At 42.1% G+C, this 18454-nt stretch overlaps 1 protein-coding gene across 1 annotated transcript; it reads left to right on the plus strand.

Moving 5' to 3' along the window:
• Nucleotides 1–88: 88 nt before the first annotated feature.
• rhbdl3 (rhomboid, veinlet-like 3 (Drosophila)) lies at nt 89–17707 on the plus strand. Its single transcript, XM_088374403.1, has 10 exons — nt 89–276; nt 413–872; nt 1873–1896; nt 11560–11718; nt 12983–13207; nt 13362–13510; nt 14179–14291; nt 15934–16034; nt 16265–16325; nt 16413–17707. The coding sequence occupies exons 2-10, from the start codon at nt 753–755 to the stop codon at nt 16682–16684; spliced, it is 1224 nt and encodes a 407-aa protein (XP_088230529.1). The 5' UTR covers nt 89–276; nt 413–752; the 3' UTR covers nt 16685–17707.
• The last annotated feature ends 747 nt before the right edge of the window (nt 17708–18454 follow it).

The raw sequence follows: 18454 nt of genomic DNA on the forward strand, positions 1-18454 counted from the left end.
CTCAACAGCAACATAAAAAGAACAAATACATGACTTCAACCAAGCGTATGAGTGACAGTCAGCTGCTGAAAGGGAGGAGAGGGGAGGGGGTGGGGGGCTTTTCCCAATCTCGATCCTGGGTCTTCTCCCTCCGTGTGCGGAGCTCTGGAGCTGAACCAGCCTGCGGCGGAGGAGGACTTCAACACCGACATAGCAGACAGCCCTCACCACAACCCCCTGTGGGACTTCCATGAGGTGGAAATAGCAGACGCTCTAAACGGGGAGACGTGGGAAAAGGTATTGTGACGCACTTTAAAAAAAAAAAAAAAGCAAGCTTCAGTGTTTACTGACCTCAACCTGGCGTATGGAGCTCAATGTAATGTTCTGGTGTTAGTCGATGATGTCATTTTTATTTATTTATTTTAAATTTCAGAGTCCTCGACTCCTCGCTGCTGTTGCGCAGCATCCTGGCTGCTTCCCAAACTTGGACACTTGCCTCCTCCTCTCCTAACTGGGAATTGATTTCTCCTCAAAAATGGACTTTGTTTTATGATTGATTTTTATTTTTATTTATTTGAGTCGACGAATGTGTCAACTTTTCCTCTAGCGGATGTGGAAGTAGCCTCTTCTCCGATGTTTTCTCCATCACTTGAACTCACCTCACAACGATGGTGGTCAAGTGAAAGTGACGCCAAGGAAGGAGCCTCGGAGGAGGGGGTGGAATAAAAAGCCATGCGGAGTCGTCGGTGAGGTACCGCGGGTGACCGGAGAGGATGGCGGGAGGCAACCGGGAGCTGACGGTCACCTCCTCCCCGGCGGTGGCGGCGAACGCGGAGGGAGAGGAAATAGAAGTGTTGGAGAGCACTGACGTCCTTCCAGTGGCTCCCGAAGACGTAAGTGTGAGACAACTTTATTGGTAGGCAAAAGTATTGGAACATACTCCTGAATTCGACTTATTTATCCTTTTTCTTGTTGCAGTAAAATGTGTCTATAAATTTCATTTGATAACTTCATTATTTTTATGTCCTATAATTACATTTAAAAACGCATATTGCCACTTGCTGTTGAGGGTCTACTGAAAATGACATCTCACGTGGTCAGCGTTCAGGTAACAGCCAATCACGGCTCATGCGACGTTCGCTAGCTGAGCCATAATCGGAGCACATATGATGTCATTTTCAGTAGACAGCAAGTGGCAAAATCCGTTTTTTAGGTATGAATTTAAAAATAATCTATCAAATTAACTATGGAGAAAATACAGTTCAGTATGTCTGATGTCTCCAGGTGTGCATGCCAGAAGGAGCATCATGTGAACTGAAGGAAAAAGTGTGATCAAAATGGTTTAATTCATTTAAATTTCATTCAATGAAGCAATTACTGCTGTTTATTTTATAAAGTATAAAACCACACAGTGGTGTTTTACAGTTTAAAAACACATGACAACTAGATTTTTTTTGGGATGTCTGGAATGGATTAACGGCATTTCAATTCATTTCAGTGGGAAACGATGATTTGACATACGAGCGTTTTGATTTGCAATTCTGGTCAAGCTCCAAATCAAACAATTACTTCCGTGCATCATTCTATGTCAACAACATACAGAGAAGTTCAAATAGATTTTAAATGTGGATTTAAAGCACGAAAACATATTCCAGACCAATGGAACCTGCTAATGACGTCATTTAGTTTTTTGAGGACTGAGGCAGTACTCACACGAACAAGAGCAGCTTCTTGTTGTCATAAGCTTTTATATTATCTTCGGCTGCAGCTCAGTGAACACAATGATGAGGTAACAGCTCGGCGCACACGGCTTGTTAAGGATATTATTTTTAGTATCAACGTTTCCAAACAGGTACTCGTCTAAATTCCCTCTTGTCCTTCTCTTTTTCCTAGAAATGGAAGGAGCTGTTTGACAAGGTAAGATGTGTCATTTGTGTTCATCCTGCACATGATCTTGGTGTTATCTGATTGATTACATGCAAGCGTTTTGCTGGACTGTTTGGACGTAATTGGAGATCTTCCAAATGATACTTTTGTGTTACGACTGTTCAGTGGAACTTCGAAGGTGGAACAAAATTTAAAAGTTATGTGTACACAGTCTCCATGTGACTTAATTGATATTTGCTGAGGTTTGGAAGAACCTTTTCCTCCCCCAAACCCGACTTTAGAGGTTTTAGTGTAGCTGCTAGACATTTCTGTTTGCCAAGCGGTATAGTTAGATTTTCTCCAATGTGTTTGGGTCCCAACTGCTGAACATTGGACACTCTCACTTTCCGTCATTTGCATTTCTGTTTCGCCTCATTAGGCAAATGTATTTTTAGATTTAAGTAGTGCACCATGCTGTTCGTTTTAAATCCTTTTTTTTCTTTTTTTCAGTAAAGCCTGCAACCGGGACTTTGACTTATTCTCAACGCAAACTCCTGCAGACACACACTGTAGGAAATTTGTGCGTCATCTTCATTAAGCTTGATAATTCAGTTTGGGTGACATGCACACGCACACATGGGCGAGGGCACTTTGGTAATAATCACAAGAGAGAGGAACTCAAAGCAGCTGATGTTAGCAGCAGGTCGGGCTGACAGACGGTGGACGGACCCTATTACCACACGCACACACATACATACACACACAGTCCAGTCTGGGCGGCTGCCCCAGCACCTGCCTGCCCTGGGGCCCCTTCTCTTCGAGGAAATTGTATGTGTTTGTATGTATGTGTGTGTGGTATGGGGGGGGTTAATGGGGTGAGCCAGAGGCTCGTGTCAGACTGCCTTTTTTTTTATCGTTGATGTTGTAAAGACGTGAGGTCACAAGGGATTACGGGAACGGCAAGAGGTTCCCTTGTGTGTGTTGATGTTCCATGAGTACACAAAAAGCCTTAAGTCTTTCCTTTGGATTTAAAAGTGTCCACACGGCGAGGTGATGTGCTTTTATTCTTTCTGCCTTCCTCAAGTTGCCGCTTCATGTTTCTCTATTGAGCCAAGGATGCCAGAAAAGACAAACAGGAAGGAGTTCATTGGAGTTTGATATGATGCTACATGGATTGGGGTATTTTTTTTAAGTCTAACTTGTTGACATATGCTGCAATTGATCCCGATTATGTTTAGAATAAAACGTTGCATCAATTTGAACGCCCCTTGTGTGTCAGATTCAGAAGACATTCCTGTCTGGAACGTTTGTGCGGCAGAAGCCAGACTGAATCTTTTGCTATATTTAGTTTTCAAGTGCTCCGGCTTCTTTTGTAAAAGCAAAACATCTCTCTTATGATACTACAGATGCTAATGATACTGATATCGTTTCTACTTATCAATATGTGGCTTTTGGAATCACTGATTTAGGGATATTAAGTGCTGTGTTGTGCAATTTGCATTCCATTTTGGGCTTTTTTTTTTACTTCCCAGTTTTGTTACTTTATATGTGCTTCCCTCTGCATGTCGAAATACCGTCTTATTGAAAAACTGTGGATACGATATTTTTACCGGGGTAAGGAAAGGTAATGAGAACGAGGATTTGATCCAGACCCGCATGCAAACCCTCCCTAAAAACATTATTCCCAAAAATACGTTTTGATACATCATGACATAACAAAACGAGTAAAGCCTCCAAATGACTTTGTCAGCAGTCAAACGTTTTTGTGGGGATTTCCGGGGATTTGAGGATGGACCGTAGCTCACGTCCTGTATTTATCTGATAAACTGTATTAAGCTTGTTTAGATCACACAACAACGTTAAATGGTTCTGGTGTCTCCTTGGGGGGAAGAATCTCTGATGGATTCCCTTGAAATGTGAAAATGTTGAAACCGCAGCTACCGAACAGACACAATCATTAAAAGCAGTTCCAGACGTCTTGAAACTCGCCTGGAAGTTCCCGGCAGGTTTTCTGCAGATCCAGTTGGAGCCTCGGAATTACAGTTATTGTCGGACATGTTTGTGTGTGGTGTGTGTGCGCGTTACACAATTACCTTTTGTGTTGACAGCCACCACGCAGTGTTGGAAATGCCCCCGTCATGCACCCACCACACAAGCTTAGTGATTAAACACTTTCACATGGCTGCCTGTTTTCCGTGAAATGGCTTTTCTTGCTTGATGCCTGGGAGAAGAAAAAAAAAGCCTCAGTGTGAGTCGAGATATTTGAGCGATTGTACGAGTAGGAGTTGATATGCAAGGGAGTTTGTTCGTAACAAATATTGTACAAGTAGCAAGGCTTGAAATAGATATATTTTAACTTGATGGATATTAGGAATATTTTATCGGAGTAAATTTTCTGGAATCTACTCACTTAATAATTTGCTATTTTGTTGTTCAAAGTGGACTTGATCACCTGTGTCAGTCTTAGGTTAGCTTAGTATTGCTTCTTTATCCTCCCTGTGCTGCGACATCTTTTTTAATGTACTTTATTGACACCTACAAGTTTGGAATGCAACAGTATTAAAAATGTGGTCAAGTGAGGGGCTTTTCCTTTTCCTAGCAATTTTCAATTTTTTTTTAATCAATATCGTCAGTGGAACGCTGATATGCTTCTCGGTATAATTGCCATCGACATGTGCACAGATGGCAAGGTCCCTCTCTGCTGACCCGTTCATCCAACATTCCCAAAACGACTGACACCAGCCGAGTCCAGGGGATCCCAAAGAATTTGAAGAAGCTGCTAATTACCGTCAGCATATTTAAAAAGAAAACAACACATGACATCTCAAACGATTTAATTAAAAGATTTCATTCTAGATTATTGTGCTCTGCTGCTCCTCCACCTCAGGGCCCTAAATAGATTTTCATCCTGAAAAGCAGCGTTCCAGCTGGCGGAGTGTGAAAACAGTTTCCGCTTTTATGCGGAGGTACAAATAGCTGCCGCGCCTGTTGATCGGTAAATGGGAAAAAGACGATGTGCCAAGGTTGGCCGTAATTGGCTTCACACTTGAAACTCACAGCAGCGCCAATATGAAATTGAAATGTTCCATGTGCTAGGTACAGTTTGCAATAGTTGATGATTTCTGATTTTTATTTTTTGTGTAACTTTAAAATTAATCGGTCAGTCAAAGCATGGGAAGGAAACGGAGTGATTTCTATCTTGTTTTTCCCAACAATGCATTCTAATTGTGTGTGTTTGGAATATTAAAATGCAATAAATTGACCTGAACATAACTGGTTTGACACCATGTGGATTGTAGGATAGAGTAGCAGTTGCCATGACAACACAAGAACACTGACCAGCCAGGTCACCACATATTAGTTAGCGTCAGTCCGTTTTATTCCTGCAATTTTTTTTTTTTTTAACAAAAACATATCCCTGAATTAGCTTCTTTCATCGTGCACTACAAATCTTTGTCAGATAATTTTGAAGCATTTTGAACAGAATGGTGGGTAAGTCTCCATTCATACCTAAAAAAAAAAAAATGTCTTCAAAAGGTGGTTGAATGAACAAGAGATGGGCTCCTCGCCGACACAGCAAATTCTTCTTTGCTTCTATTGCTTCCATGGGGTTAGAATGACCAATAATAATAATAATGTGATTGTGTGTGAGCACGCCCGTTAACTGCCTTCTTTTGCGGCCCATTAGCGAACGTTTCACCGAGTGTGCAATTTGCGGGGAGGAAGTTTAGTCTAGCAAGGCAGATGGCACACTAACAATCCTCAACAAAGGCAGACGGCAACTCCAATCCGCCACGTGTACACGCCTGTGTTAGATTTATGATGCCAGATACGCTCTCTAAAACGTTTGTTGGCTTTTCTGATCGCTTTTTGTTGGCTTCTCTCAAATGTCCGTGAAGCAAACTGCCTCACCGGCATGTGGTTAGAATAAGTTAGCACAATATGCGATGCTTAAAATGATATCATCATCAGACGAACATGTGTCACTGTGATTTGTATTTTCATGACGGCTGTAAATGTTCTGTGTGCTGGTCTTGTTCCTTTACACAATGTCTTGTTGTTTCGTCTGGTAGAGGCGTTTTGGTTCTGGTCTCTATCTTGTGTCAACAAATCCTTTGTCAAATTCTTCTAAGCATTGCTCAGATAGAACACACAAATATCTTTGTTCCAACTTCTTGATTGTGATCTACAAAAAAAAAAAGATTGACCTTGACTGCTGCAGGCACTGATAGGTTCGAATTGGATTTTGCAGACAATGATGACAGTAATTATTCTGAAGATGCATCTCAATAAAATATAATGAATTTAATTCCAACCGTGATGTGGAAATAACCAAACAGCCAGATTATATAAATTCATTAAACACAGGAAATTAAACTTCAGGGGACGATTTTCCATTCAGTAGCGCTAGGAAGTGTGCTAAGCCATTTGACTGGTATGGAAAAACATCTTCACCATGTCTTTACATTTCATTTATCAACTATGATGTAACAAAATAGCTACAACACTTTATTTCGGCAGTCTCAGCTCATCCAAGGTGAGCGACAGTGCTTAGTCATAACGGCCCGACCTTTAGTTTTCCGTTCCTGTATCATCTTTCAGGACATGGCTGATGAAATTTGACAACAGTGCCAAAGTGTTGAAGTAGCAGCTTTATTCTAACTTCATAACTCCTGCTATCTCCCTAAATGGCCACCATAATTAATTAAATTGATCATTACAAGTTGATTGGCTGATCAATAGACCTTTCACCAAAACAACACTTTTTCCTTTCTCCTCCACATTTGCAGGAATTGAAGGGGGGGGGAGCAGACAGTCGCAGCTCCATTTGCCAGCTATTACCAATCATAAATCTGCTCTGGATGGAGCCGCTGCCGTCATTGGCGCTGGAGCGGGTGTTGACCTCCATGGGCAGGCCCGGAGGAGAAGAAGCGATTGAATGCGAGAGGAAGACAGCCAGCGAATAGCTCGTTAAACAAATGTTTCTCCCCTCTTTTTGTTCCCCTTCTTCTCGTTGTATAGTTCCAGCCAGAGTGCTTGATAGAAGCTTTGGCTTGACGGTAATGAATGGCTCTCACCTCGCTGTAAAGGGGAGGATTTTTGCCAGATGAGGTCACAGACGTGCGTCTGCCTTTAAGATTGACCCCAGCGCGCCCTTTGCCTGACTGACACGGCCACTCCATCAAGGTTTTGTTGATGCTTGTGTGCCTTTTGACTATCTCGGAGTCTTTTATTGCAAAACGTGCCCCCCCCCCCCCCCCCCCCCCCTTCCGGAGGGACTTTGCGCATCTTGTTGATGTCACAAGCCGTCTCTCGGGCGTGAATGCTTTGGTGAGCGGCAGCAGCAGCAGCAGGAGGTTAAGTGTTTATATGAACACACGCTGAAGTGCCTGCTGAGAGGCGCTGGGCTCGACCCCCTTTTCGCTACTCCAGACGCCCCAAGGGGCTCCGTTCCTTACTCTCACGCCTCCTCCTTCATTCCTTTAACTAGTCCTGAACCATATTAAGAAAAGATTGGATTCTTTTTTTTTGTACAAAATCTGCAATTTCGATTCGAATCACAATTTTTTTTTAATTAAGTCTAATTGACTAACATGACAAAATTTGAGCTGTAAAAATTAATTCAGTAATCAACAGTTAATTGCAGTAATTATTCACTATTTTCTGTAGCCATTCGTGCAAACACGCAATTATCCTGCTTTTAGTTTTTAAATCATCTAAATTGGTTTAAAAAAGAATTGTGAGTACCTTTCGTACCATCGTTGAATTATTTTATTGCTGTTTTTTACTCACTGAACAATATCAAATCAACAAGAACAACTGGTTACTAAACAGGAAACGGGCAAAATACCTTTGCGATACCCTTTTTGCAAAACAGATTATTATCAAATCAATGGCTAGAATCATAATTGAGACGATTAATAATCGTTTCTGGAAACTCCGATACTGACGGCCCTACAGAAAATTCCATCATACCATCAGAAAATGAACAGACGGCACCGTGACGTGAATGACATTAGCCGGGATCAGAAAATCCTAATGCGTGCATAGTCAAGTAGGGATTTCATAGACTAGCTCATCTTCAAGTATGTGTCAAGTGTTCAGGTGCGCACGTGGCTGCTTTGGGCATGGCGGTTGCTTGGTTACGGACCATTATGGTGAGAAAGTGGTGCATGTATGTGATGGCCTCAGAAGGCTGCGTAGGCGAGTGTGTCTGTATCATGCTGCATGTATGTGCGTGTGTGAGCCCTAATCTCTTCACCCGGACTGGCGGCTCTACTCTCTGATTGGCTGATTTACTGTAAATAATAAGGCAAGTGATTTTTTTTCTGTGATTTTTTTTTATAAGTGATTTTTTTTATCTGTGATTTTTTTTTCTTTATAAGAGATGTAGTAAGAGCACTTGAATTAAATCTGCCTTAATTATCTTCTCCATCCATGATGACAGAATGAGTCCAACTTCTTGAAACTTTTTTTTCCCCCCAATTTGGTGCTTCTGTGACGCCAGTGAACACAAATGACAAAGGGGTCGGCCGGTTAGGACAGTGCTGACATTTTATGGTTGCCGTATTCCGTGACGTGAATGGCGAATCCAAACGCTTGACCTTTTCTTGAGGGGTTTTCCGCAATAGGAGAAGCGATGTCTGGGCACCTAATAATGTGATAGTCACAGCTGCTTGTCACATTCCTCATGTCGTCTTCGGAGGATTGAATCGGAATAGCAATTTCGCCCCGTGCAGCATTCCTGCATCTTGACCTTCTCGGCGAAACAATAGTTCTTTTGTCTGGATTACTCTGAATCCTCCCTCTGTCGGAAAACAATGAAACAAGCAGCAGTGCCGCTTCGAACCAGGAGCTGTCAGGTCAGACACACACTGTGGTAGAGGTCATCTTATCCGCTTCAAGTGCTTCATTTCTCATCTCGCCGGCCTTACTTTGTATACAATGACAATCAATTTCTTTTCATTCCTCAGACCAAATGAATAAGAGAAACACAGATGGATTTGGAAAAATAGCCCCCATCCATCGCCACGTTTGCATCCATAACATCAGGTGGCCTCGCACACTTGGCTGTGTTCCTTTTTAGCCAATGTCAGAAAGAGTGAGTCCTCCCACCCCTCCCATTCAGACCGCCGCCCGCTGACAAGCTGTCGGCTCCATTCAACTTGAACTAGTCGGCTAAATGGGGCCAAGTCTGCTGGCGGGCCCGACGCTAAGCCCCCAGACCCACACCATGTCCCTGAGCTTACGACGGCCAACGGCGCTGATAATGTACTCTCTCAGCTGTGGCAGATAAGGTGACAAAAGGGTGTGTGTCTTTCGCTGGTCTGTGTGTGTCTGTGTGTGTGTGTGTGACAGAAGGACAGAAATAGCGGCTCAAAGAGTGTCACATTGAGCACGACCCCACCCCAGTGTGAAGGAGCTGATTAACATGAGAAGGCCGATGTGTTTCCATTGTACCTGCTCGCTGCTCTCCCTTGGTGCAATTAGTAAAGGAAACGAGATCACTTCTCCTGCACTTCCTTCCTTCCTTCCTGTGCTTTCTTCCTTCCTGTGCTTTTTTCCTACCTTCCTTCCTTCCTTGTGGAATCCACTTTTCTGACAGTATTATTTGCCTATATTCACATTACCCATAAAAAAAAAATAAGATGTCAAATCCCAAATGTGGCACACCCACTATATTGGCAGCGCACGCACACCCTGTGGGTCTTGTCACGCCAGTTGCCACGGTGATTAGCCACAGTCATGCCTGCCATTCCGCATCAACCTGCAGGGGGATGTTACTATTGGAACATTGCGACTCCTCCAGGCTGCTGTTTTATTTTTATGCTATACCCGTCTCTCTTGTCATGTCACACAAGCAAAGTGGAAGTCAGTCTTTGCACGGTGTTTGTACCTGGAGCTAGCTAGCATGTCGAACGAGGCAGTAGATGGATGTCGACAGTAAATCATGGCCGTCACTGCTGTGCACTTTGTACCCTGGGTCCTGCAGAGCTCGCCCGGCTTGTCTGTAAAATTCAATCTTCAACATAACTAAGAATCAATAAGAGGCTGCCCCCCCCCCCTCACTTCCCAAACAGTATTTTCAAGATTATATTTTTGCTTTTTTTGAGTTTCACAAGCTGCTTTATTTTTATGTTTGGACTCAGTCACCTGAAGGCAAGCTATTTTCAGCATTTCTTGTTTTTGTTGCCTTTCTGCATATTTGATACAAGGCTGGACGTTTCTTTGGGCTTTAGGCAAGTCCTTGATATTTATGTTTTTAACAATGAGAATGCAAAACACCCTGCAGCTCTCTGAAAGACCCCCGATGCCCCGCTGCCTCGCCTCGCTGCCATTTCATTCTCCAGACTGCAAAGATCCTTTCAGTATGAATGCTCATTATGGAAGAGAATATTTTACATTTGAGGTCTGTGCACATTTTTATGTGTACTTATTTTAATTTGGTGCTTTCACTGTTTTGTAAGCCGCTTAAGTTAAGACAGCAACTTTGTTTAAATTATTAAAATGCTCTGAAGTAAACCGCTTTTAAATTTAATTGTGTTTAATTTCAACAGGAACAGTATAAATCATGTTTTTAGGATGGATAGGAAGACACTTGTGTTTGGACTCGCTTTCACTTTGTGTCGAAATCAATTGTTACTGTCAGACAAGTAAGCACACATCACGCCAAATGATGGGCATTTTTAGGAGTATTATTTTGTTAACGTGTGTGCGTGTGTTTGTTGTGTGTATGGGGGAGGTGTTCTGTGAGGGTCTTGGATTGAACTGTAATCCTTTTGCCCTGGTTGGAAATGACCCTCTTTGGTCTGGTGCAAACAATATGACACAATATGACAATCAGGACACACACACACACACGCGCTTACCCGTCCTTCATTGTCTTAGTCGTGACATTCACTGCATCGTGGTTTTTTTTTCCATCATGGGCAAATGCCTGCAGCAGAAAGTGGCTGATTTGCTGCAACACAAGGTTGGTTGGCTCTTTTTGTGAACTAAAACGTAACTTTTATACAAAACGTGTGTGTGTGCCTAGAATAGTTGTGGTGCGGTGTGTGGTGTGCTTTCCTGGGGACAATATTGTGCGAGTTAAGAGATGCAGTGCAAGTTTAATCATAGTCAGCCTGTTTCTTTTTTTCTCATCAGGGAGCCAATATGTATATTCCGCCTCCTCTGCAGCAGATGCGAAATATTTTTGCCCGTCCTCATGTCTAGTTCAAGTGCACTTGCCTAGTGTGATTATTTCCTTTTTTTTTTTTTTTTTTGAGAACAGTATGTGCATCTCCCACACATGATCAACATTCTGTTTACTGCCTGGTGTCACACAACAAACTGAACTGGTTCAAATGTGTCAACGTGGGTGGGGAAGATATTGTACGACTTTTGTGTTTATTAAATTCACCAGCACTCAAATTTTTAACTACATTTTCTTGGAAAAACGAAATAAATTGTGTATATACGATACTAACAAAGCAATATTGGCAGTGTGCTGGTCGAAATTCCTTAGTTTCGTCGGGCCACAGAGAAAAGAAAATGGCCGCTTGCCAAGTTCCATGTTGTTGCCTGATGTCCTGCTGACTATTTGGCAAACAGTTTCTGACAGCCGTGAGAGGCATAATTCTATATGTAAGCTATCTTTAATGAAAATAGATGCCAAATCTTTTTTTTTTATATATCAATCTGCTTTGTCTTTCTATGTGTGTTCACCTACAGTATGACGTGGACAATTCGGGCTTTATCAGTACCGAGCGCTTCAGGGACCTTTTGGCGACGCATGGCTCCGAGCTGGACCCCCACAAGCTCGAAGTCCTCTTGGCCCTGGCAGATGGTAACGCAGATGGAAAAATCTGCTACCAGGATTTCGTCAACCTGGTGAGACGGTCACGACTTTTTAGTTATTTTTCATAATTGGCGACCCGAGACCTGGCAACTGTGATGTCATTGTCAGTTGGCAGCAAGTAGCAAAAGGGCCGCCCCCTGAGGAAACAGTGATTTTGCTGTATAACTCGTATTCCATAATTTTGACTCTTGATGGCACATACTACATATTATTATTATTCCCCTTTAATGCTGTTTTTAAATATAGGAAAATAAACTGAAAAAATATTCCAAATATAAGGCAGACAAATAAAAAGTGCACCCAAATGAATGCTAGCATTTAAACACGCTAACGTGCTTTTCTGCAATCTGCCATCTCTTACCTAATTTCTTAACCTGGAATAGAATTTTTTTCTGCTTTAAGGCAATATTTGGAGTCTTTTGGAGATAGAGTATAGCTTGAGAGCGTCTCCATGCATGCGTTGCCCCTGGTGTGCTGTCTGAAAGTGGCCATGGCAACTTATCATTTTCCCACACTTTTTTTCCTCCTGACATAAAGGGGGAAATAATTGGCTTCTACTAAACGTCTCCAGATACTGATCCCTAGTGTAATGCTAAAAGTCTCATGAAATAGTGCAAGAAAACTCAGCTTCTACTTTTCTCCTGATTTCCCATCTTTATAAGTCTTATATTTTATACTTAGTTTTATCTGCAAACCACAAGATTTATCATTTTGGCACGCTGTAGGATTTCCGATGCCACATATTTATTTTGTACGAGTCGTTTTATATCTTTTAACATTTGTACCTTGAGTGTTTTATTATTTTCTTCAGTTTGTTTTTAAAATGGAATAATAGTATGCAGGAGAGTCATTATGCTGTCATGGAGTTTTTTGCAAAGGCACGTTGACTATAGTTGCACTGCAAAGTCTCATTGCAGCATAATCTTTACTACTAATTTGTACAAACGATTAATAATAATAATTTTACAAAGAAACTGTGGAAGCACCGTGCAAGACTAAGTTGACCGCTGCAATGCAAGGAACATTTTTGCTTGCAGTTCAACTCCTTGGAGGCAGACAGTGTTAAGGGGAGGAGTTTTGTTGGTTGCTAGGTGATGATAATGGCATTCTACGGTCTGTGTGGCCTGTTCTCAGAAAGCGCTGTTATGGCGCTTCAGTCATGCGTTGAGTAGATTTGACAGAGTACAGTTCTTGACAAAAGTATTGGAACACTGAGGCCTATTCCTTTATTCACCCCGTGTTCACTTAGACTGCATGAGTGTGTCGAACTTCATTTCAAATGTCTCTGATTTCCAGATGAGCAACAAGCGCTCCAATAGTTTCCGGAGGGCAATCCTCCAGGGGGGCAGGCACTTAAAAGGCAACAGTCTCCGAGATGAGGTCGGCCTGGGTCTTTCCCAGCGCCTGGTCCGACACGTCGCTTATGAGACGTTGCCGCGCGAAGTGGATCGCAAGTGGTATTTTGACAGCTACAACTACTGGCCCCCACCATGGCTGATCTTGACCATCACCATTCTTGAGGTAAATGATCGAGTATGGGAAGAGAAAAGATGGAGACTTAAATGCCACAACTGTTATTCTCAAGTATCATCTAAAAAAAATAAACAAATAGTAGTAACAAGCCATGTTTGTAATCACTGTAAATCACTGCCACTGTCTGTATTTTATGTCCTAGGTAGTCGTTTTCTTTTATTATGGATGTCATCTGGACCGCCTAGTTCTGCAGGTATCCAGCCCATCATTCCTTAAGAGTCCTCTACCTTACCACCCGCAGCTCCGGGCCCAGGCCTGGAGGTACCTCAGCTACATTTTCATGCACACCGGGTGAGTTGTACAGTCAACTACAGCCTCCATTTAACAAAACAAAACAATGCAATATAGGCAAGAAAAAACTTTAACACTCATGAGACTTGGTGATTGTAGATTGGAGGTCATCCCTCAGCGTGTCACATGCCCTGGAGATGTCCCTGAGTGTTTGGTCAGGCCTCACCCAGTTGATCAATATCGTTTCCTTCCTGATCATTGAACCATCTGGCGTTGGTGGTTTGTCATGCACTAAATAGATTATTGGCACACTTGGTAGACATTGTTTGTGTTCTTGTTTGTCGGGAAGGTTTGCACTCATTCCTGCTGCGGCTCTTTGTTGTGTGCTCAACGCAGTCCAAACTTTTTGAGCTGGGCTTTATTTACCGCCGCTTCCTCCTTTGCGAGTTTGTCATTTATCTGTCAACAAACATAAAGCGGTGCTTTGATTCAGGCAGCGAACATGAGCAAATGAGGGACAGATGAAGAGAGGCTCGATTATTATGGATTTTGGACATGAATGAGTGTGTCCGCTGCTAAATGAGAGTTAGACAAAAGGACACTGAAGGTTGACGGAGAACTTTTTAGATGAGTTATTATAGTATTGCTTTTGCTCCAAATCCTACTACACCTCCATGAATTGTTTTTTTCTCCTGATTATTCCATCTGCATGTGTGTGTGTGCGATAGCATTGAACACCTGAGCCTGAATATGGCCATGCAGCTGCTGGTGGGAGTCCCCCTGGAGATGGTCCACGGGGCAGCGAGGATCGGACTGGTCTACGCGTGTGGCGTCTTGGCAGGTGGGTGGGCTACCAAGCGCTGCATGACTTCATATTATTTGACAATACACGTACATCTTCTCTCTGATATAAAAACACAAGGTCTCACCTTTCAAACCTAATTGCTCGCCCCATCTGTTTGCTCGTTCCGATTATGTCGTATGTATGTCTGTGTGATAAGGGTCTTCTGGACAGATGGCTCTGTGTTGCTTTATTCCTTCCAGTTGTGGGGGTTGAGCAGGGTCCCTCAAAAGCCCCCCCTTGACATGTACAACAGTGCCATAAGAGTCATAGCTAGGGTAGCTCAATCAAATAAAAGGCATCAAATTGCACTCAATAATTGGTTCAATAACAAACCAAAGATGGATTTTCATCTTTTAATGAAGCTATTGTCGTCGCATTCTCCTCGCTTCATTATTCTTCACAGGCTATTGTTGTCGAGGGGAGTGTGCTAAATATGAAATGCTGCATTCAGACTTTTGATTACTATTCATGCAAATTGTCTCCGTCTCTGAATCTCTCCCACTGTGTGGTTGCTGGCGCGTGTGTGTGTGTGTGGTGGTTGAGTGCAGAGGTCAGTGACAAGCCCCCTGCGGGTAGCAGCCGAAGCGGCCCGTACAGAATTAAGCCCAGAGTGAAATGAGCAGGGAAAGGTTGTGTAAATCAGGCACACGCAAGTCAGCTGTTTTAATTAGATATCGACCACCAACGGCGAGAAGGGGGAGGGCGGGTTTTTGTATCGACCGTGCCGGCTTGCGAGTCATATTTCCTCTCAGACATCAATGTGATCAAATAAACATCAGTGTAAATGGGGCGTCACATTTTGATCACCCTCACACATTCACTGTTCAGTCATTACTTGCAAGTATATATTTTATCACTTATTGACAGCTAAATTTAACATCCAGCTATAAAAATCGAATGGAGCGGCTTTGTTAGTGGACATTAATAAGAAAATAATGAATCTGATTAATTATATATTCATGTATGTATAATCCAGTTTTTGACTATTTTAGTTAATTTCTTTTAATGCATTTTCACCTTGCTAGTCTAGCGTTATTTTTGAAGTCATTTATTAAAAAGTTTTTATATTTATCACTAAAATAATCCAGTGCAATGAAAATCCAAACAAGCATGACAGGGGCTCAGCTGGCACATACACAGCGAGGTCAAGGGCAGAGGTCATAGGTCAAGTCTTGAGTTATTGAGCGGTCAATTGCCTTCTTGGTAGGACGCACACTCATGTCCTTTTGTGGGACTCAATGAACTCGTATGTCGACAGCTGAATGAAGGGTGTAAACAAAGGAAAACAATAAAAACCAAACTTCATGTTTGGGTGCTTTGCATGCAGCCAATTGTATTTTGTTAACAGGATAAACACTTTAGTTTCCAGGGTCAGAATAAAATCTTTATTGCTGATTTAATCCAACACTAATTCAATTACGGTAGCTTCACATAATCACTAGGAGATTCTTTTTAATGAATGGAAAACGGATAGTTTCGTTTTATTACAACTGTGAAGCCTTGAAGTAAAACTGTATGGATTGCTTTCTCATTTTTCGGTGGGCAGTTCAATCTAGACACACTTTGAAGACTTCCCGTATTGGTTCTAAAATTAATCTCCGTGACGTTTTCTCATATGTGATGCATCTGATCTCCGCAGGCTCTCTGGCCGTGTCCGTCACTGACATGACGGCTCCCGTGGTCGGTTCTTCTGGTGGGGTGTACGCTCTGGTTTCCGCTCACCTTGCCAATGTAGTCATGGTAATAAGTGTGTGTCTGTGTGTTGTGTGTGACTCAACGTGATGAGTTCGATGGTTATCAAATCACTCACGACACTTCATCATCAAAGCAGGTTCTTTTTTGGGACCCGGCTGCAGGTGCAGCAGGATCTGAACATGCCGTACATTCCTAAACATTTTGTGAAGGGAGAAGACTTGATTTTGGACCCTCATCTTGATTGTCTTACTGTTCATGCTGTCTTTCCTTTATAGAACTGGTCCGGCATGAAGTGTCAGTTTAAATTATTCCGGATGGCCATGGCTCTGGTGTGCAGTAAGTCTGATTGATTTAGTCAATCCGTAAGATATTTTAACCAATATTTATTGAACTTTTTTTTTTTTTTTTTCTTTGCAAACACAGTGAGTGTTGAATTTGGCCGGGCGGTGTGGCTCCGCTTTTACCCGCCAGCATTTCCTCCTTGCCCCAACCCCAGCTTTGTAGCTCACTTGGGCGGGGTGATGGTGGGTCTCACCTTGGGCGTGGTGGTCCTGCAGAACTACGAGCAGCGGCTTCAGGAGCAATCCCTCTTTTGGATCTTCTTCTGCGTCTACACTTTGTTTGTGCTCTGCGCCGTGTTCTGGAACATTTTTGCCTACAGTTTGCTTGAAGTGCGATTGCCTCCACCACCATGACACCATTGTCCTGATGAAGTAGCATCAGTTGTAACAGAGGCGGGATGTAGCAGAACTGTGTACGCTTGTTCCCCATTTTGATCTTCTGTATGAGGACAGCACAGTGGAGAGTGGTTATTACATGTGCCTCGCACTTAAAAGGTTCAGGGTTCCATAGTGAGCTCCGGCCTTCCAGTGTGGAGCACTCTCTCTGCTCTGCTTCCACCCACAATCCCAAAACATCACTTACGTATTTCTGCATTTGCTTTTGCCAAGTGTGGCAGTTTTATTTATTGCTAATTCATTTTTTAACTTAATTTCCAAATGAGCTAATCCACTCCTTTCCCTTGACGTCTCTTGTTTCTTTTCTCCAAATGCTTGAATGTCAAAGAGGTTTACTGATAGTTGTTATAGCACCACCTCCTGCTTTGGCATGAACTTGCAGCCCAAATGCGCCAAAACCACTAATATTAGTGATAATGATACCTTTATTTTTGACATGAGGATAGGAATTTTATTTTTAAATTCATGTGTATGTGGACATTAGTCTCTTGCTACACTCAACCCGATGGTGCCTACTCATGACTTGGGAAAAGTAAATCTGCACAACTCATCATTTTGTCATCACGAGAGGTTTGCTATTTTGGATTATTGTGAACTATTTTCTGCAATAAAACATGCAAACTTTTTTTTTTTTTTTCAAAAAAAAAATTACAAATTTGGAGAGTTTTTCATTGTGCATCAGCGTCATCATAAGGTTACCATCATGGTTAATTTCCAGTTCATAAATTGTGAGATGAGACGGTTCTATTTCATCATAAGGCTTTTTTATATTCAATGTCCTCCAAACCTTATTCATGTGTCTTTGACCTTGTTTGTAACAACTGCATCAAAATGTGTGTATACAGCTCAATACATAAGCACAAGTGCCATTCAGAAATGATAAGCTTTCAGATGTGATGCCAAACTGTTGTGCTTAGAGATTGTGAATGTCTGCTGATTTTAATTGTTGTTGGTATGATGGCGATCTGTATTATGACAACAGCTGCCCCTCAAGTGTGACTTTGACTCACTGAACCGATGTTAGTTCACACTCAAGTTTGTTATGATGCAGAAATTCGAAGAGTTGTTGTATTGATTTGAGCTTTCATTGGTACTGTAATTTTAACCTCGTGTTACTCTGGTAACTGCTTCGCACAAAACTGATTAATGTATATTTAAACACAGATTCACATGTTTGCTGTTTTTACTCTGAGATATTGATATGTTGCGTGCATTGTGTGGCCTGTCTGCATTGTATATAATATCTTGTATGCCTCCTATTTAAAAGTGAGTCTGAAAATAGTCTACATATATATCATCGGGACTGTGACATGTCACTCATGTGATGGATACTAATATTTTAACATTGTGGATATTTTGTAGATTTGATATGTAAATACTGGAGTAATTAAACCGTTTTATACAGAAACGAAACTGTTGATTATTATTAAATATCCATACATCCATTTGCTATAGTGCATGTCATCATTAGGTCAAAAGTCAACTCCTTGGCCTTCAGAACTATGATGTAGATCTGCTCGGGAGTTTATTTCTTTTTTATATGTATTTGTTCTGCGTCAAGCTATACAACAATAGTGGCATGTGGAGTTAAGACAAAGAATGCTGCCCTTTATTTGTAGTTTAGTATTTTTTTCCCCACTGAATCTGAATTATTTGAGTATTATTGTCGCTATCAAACGGACGCTTGACCAACTACATGTATTCTCGCGAGACTGGGCACTGTCTCGG

This window comes from Syngnathus floridae, chromosome 4 (genome assembly GCF_059516105.1).
Source record: "Syngnathus floridae isolate MCC-2025c chromosome 4, RoL_Sflo_1.0, whole genome shotgun sequence".
NCBI classification, from domain to species: Eukaryota; Metazoa; Chordata; class Actinopteri; order Syngnathiformes; family Syngnathidae; genus Syngnathus; species Syngnathus floridae.

Bases quoted from the DNA above. Each gene is read 5' to 3' on its own strand.
- rhbdl3 (XM_088374403.1), top strand. From the start codon at position 753: ATGGCGGGAGGCAACCGGGAGCTGACGGTCACCTCCTCCCCGGCGGTG. The intron at 1,897-11,559 runs GTAAGATGTGTC...GTTCACCTACAG, and splicing joins GGAAGGAGCTGTTTGACAAG to TATGACGTGGACAATTCGGG. The intron at 16,035-16,264 runs GTAATAAGTGTG...TTTCCTTTATAG, and splicing joins ACCTTGCCAATGTAGTCATG to AACTGGTCCGGCATGAAGTG.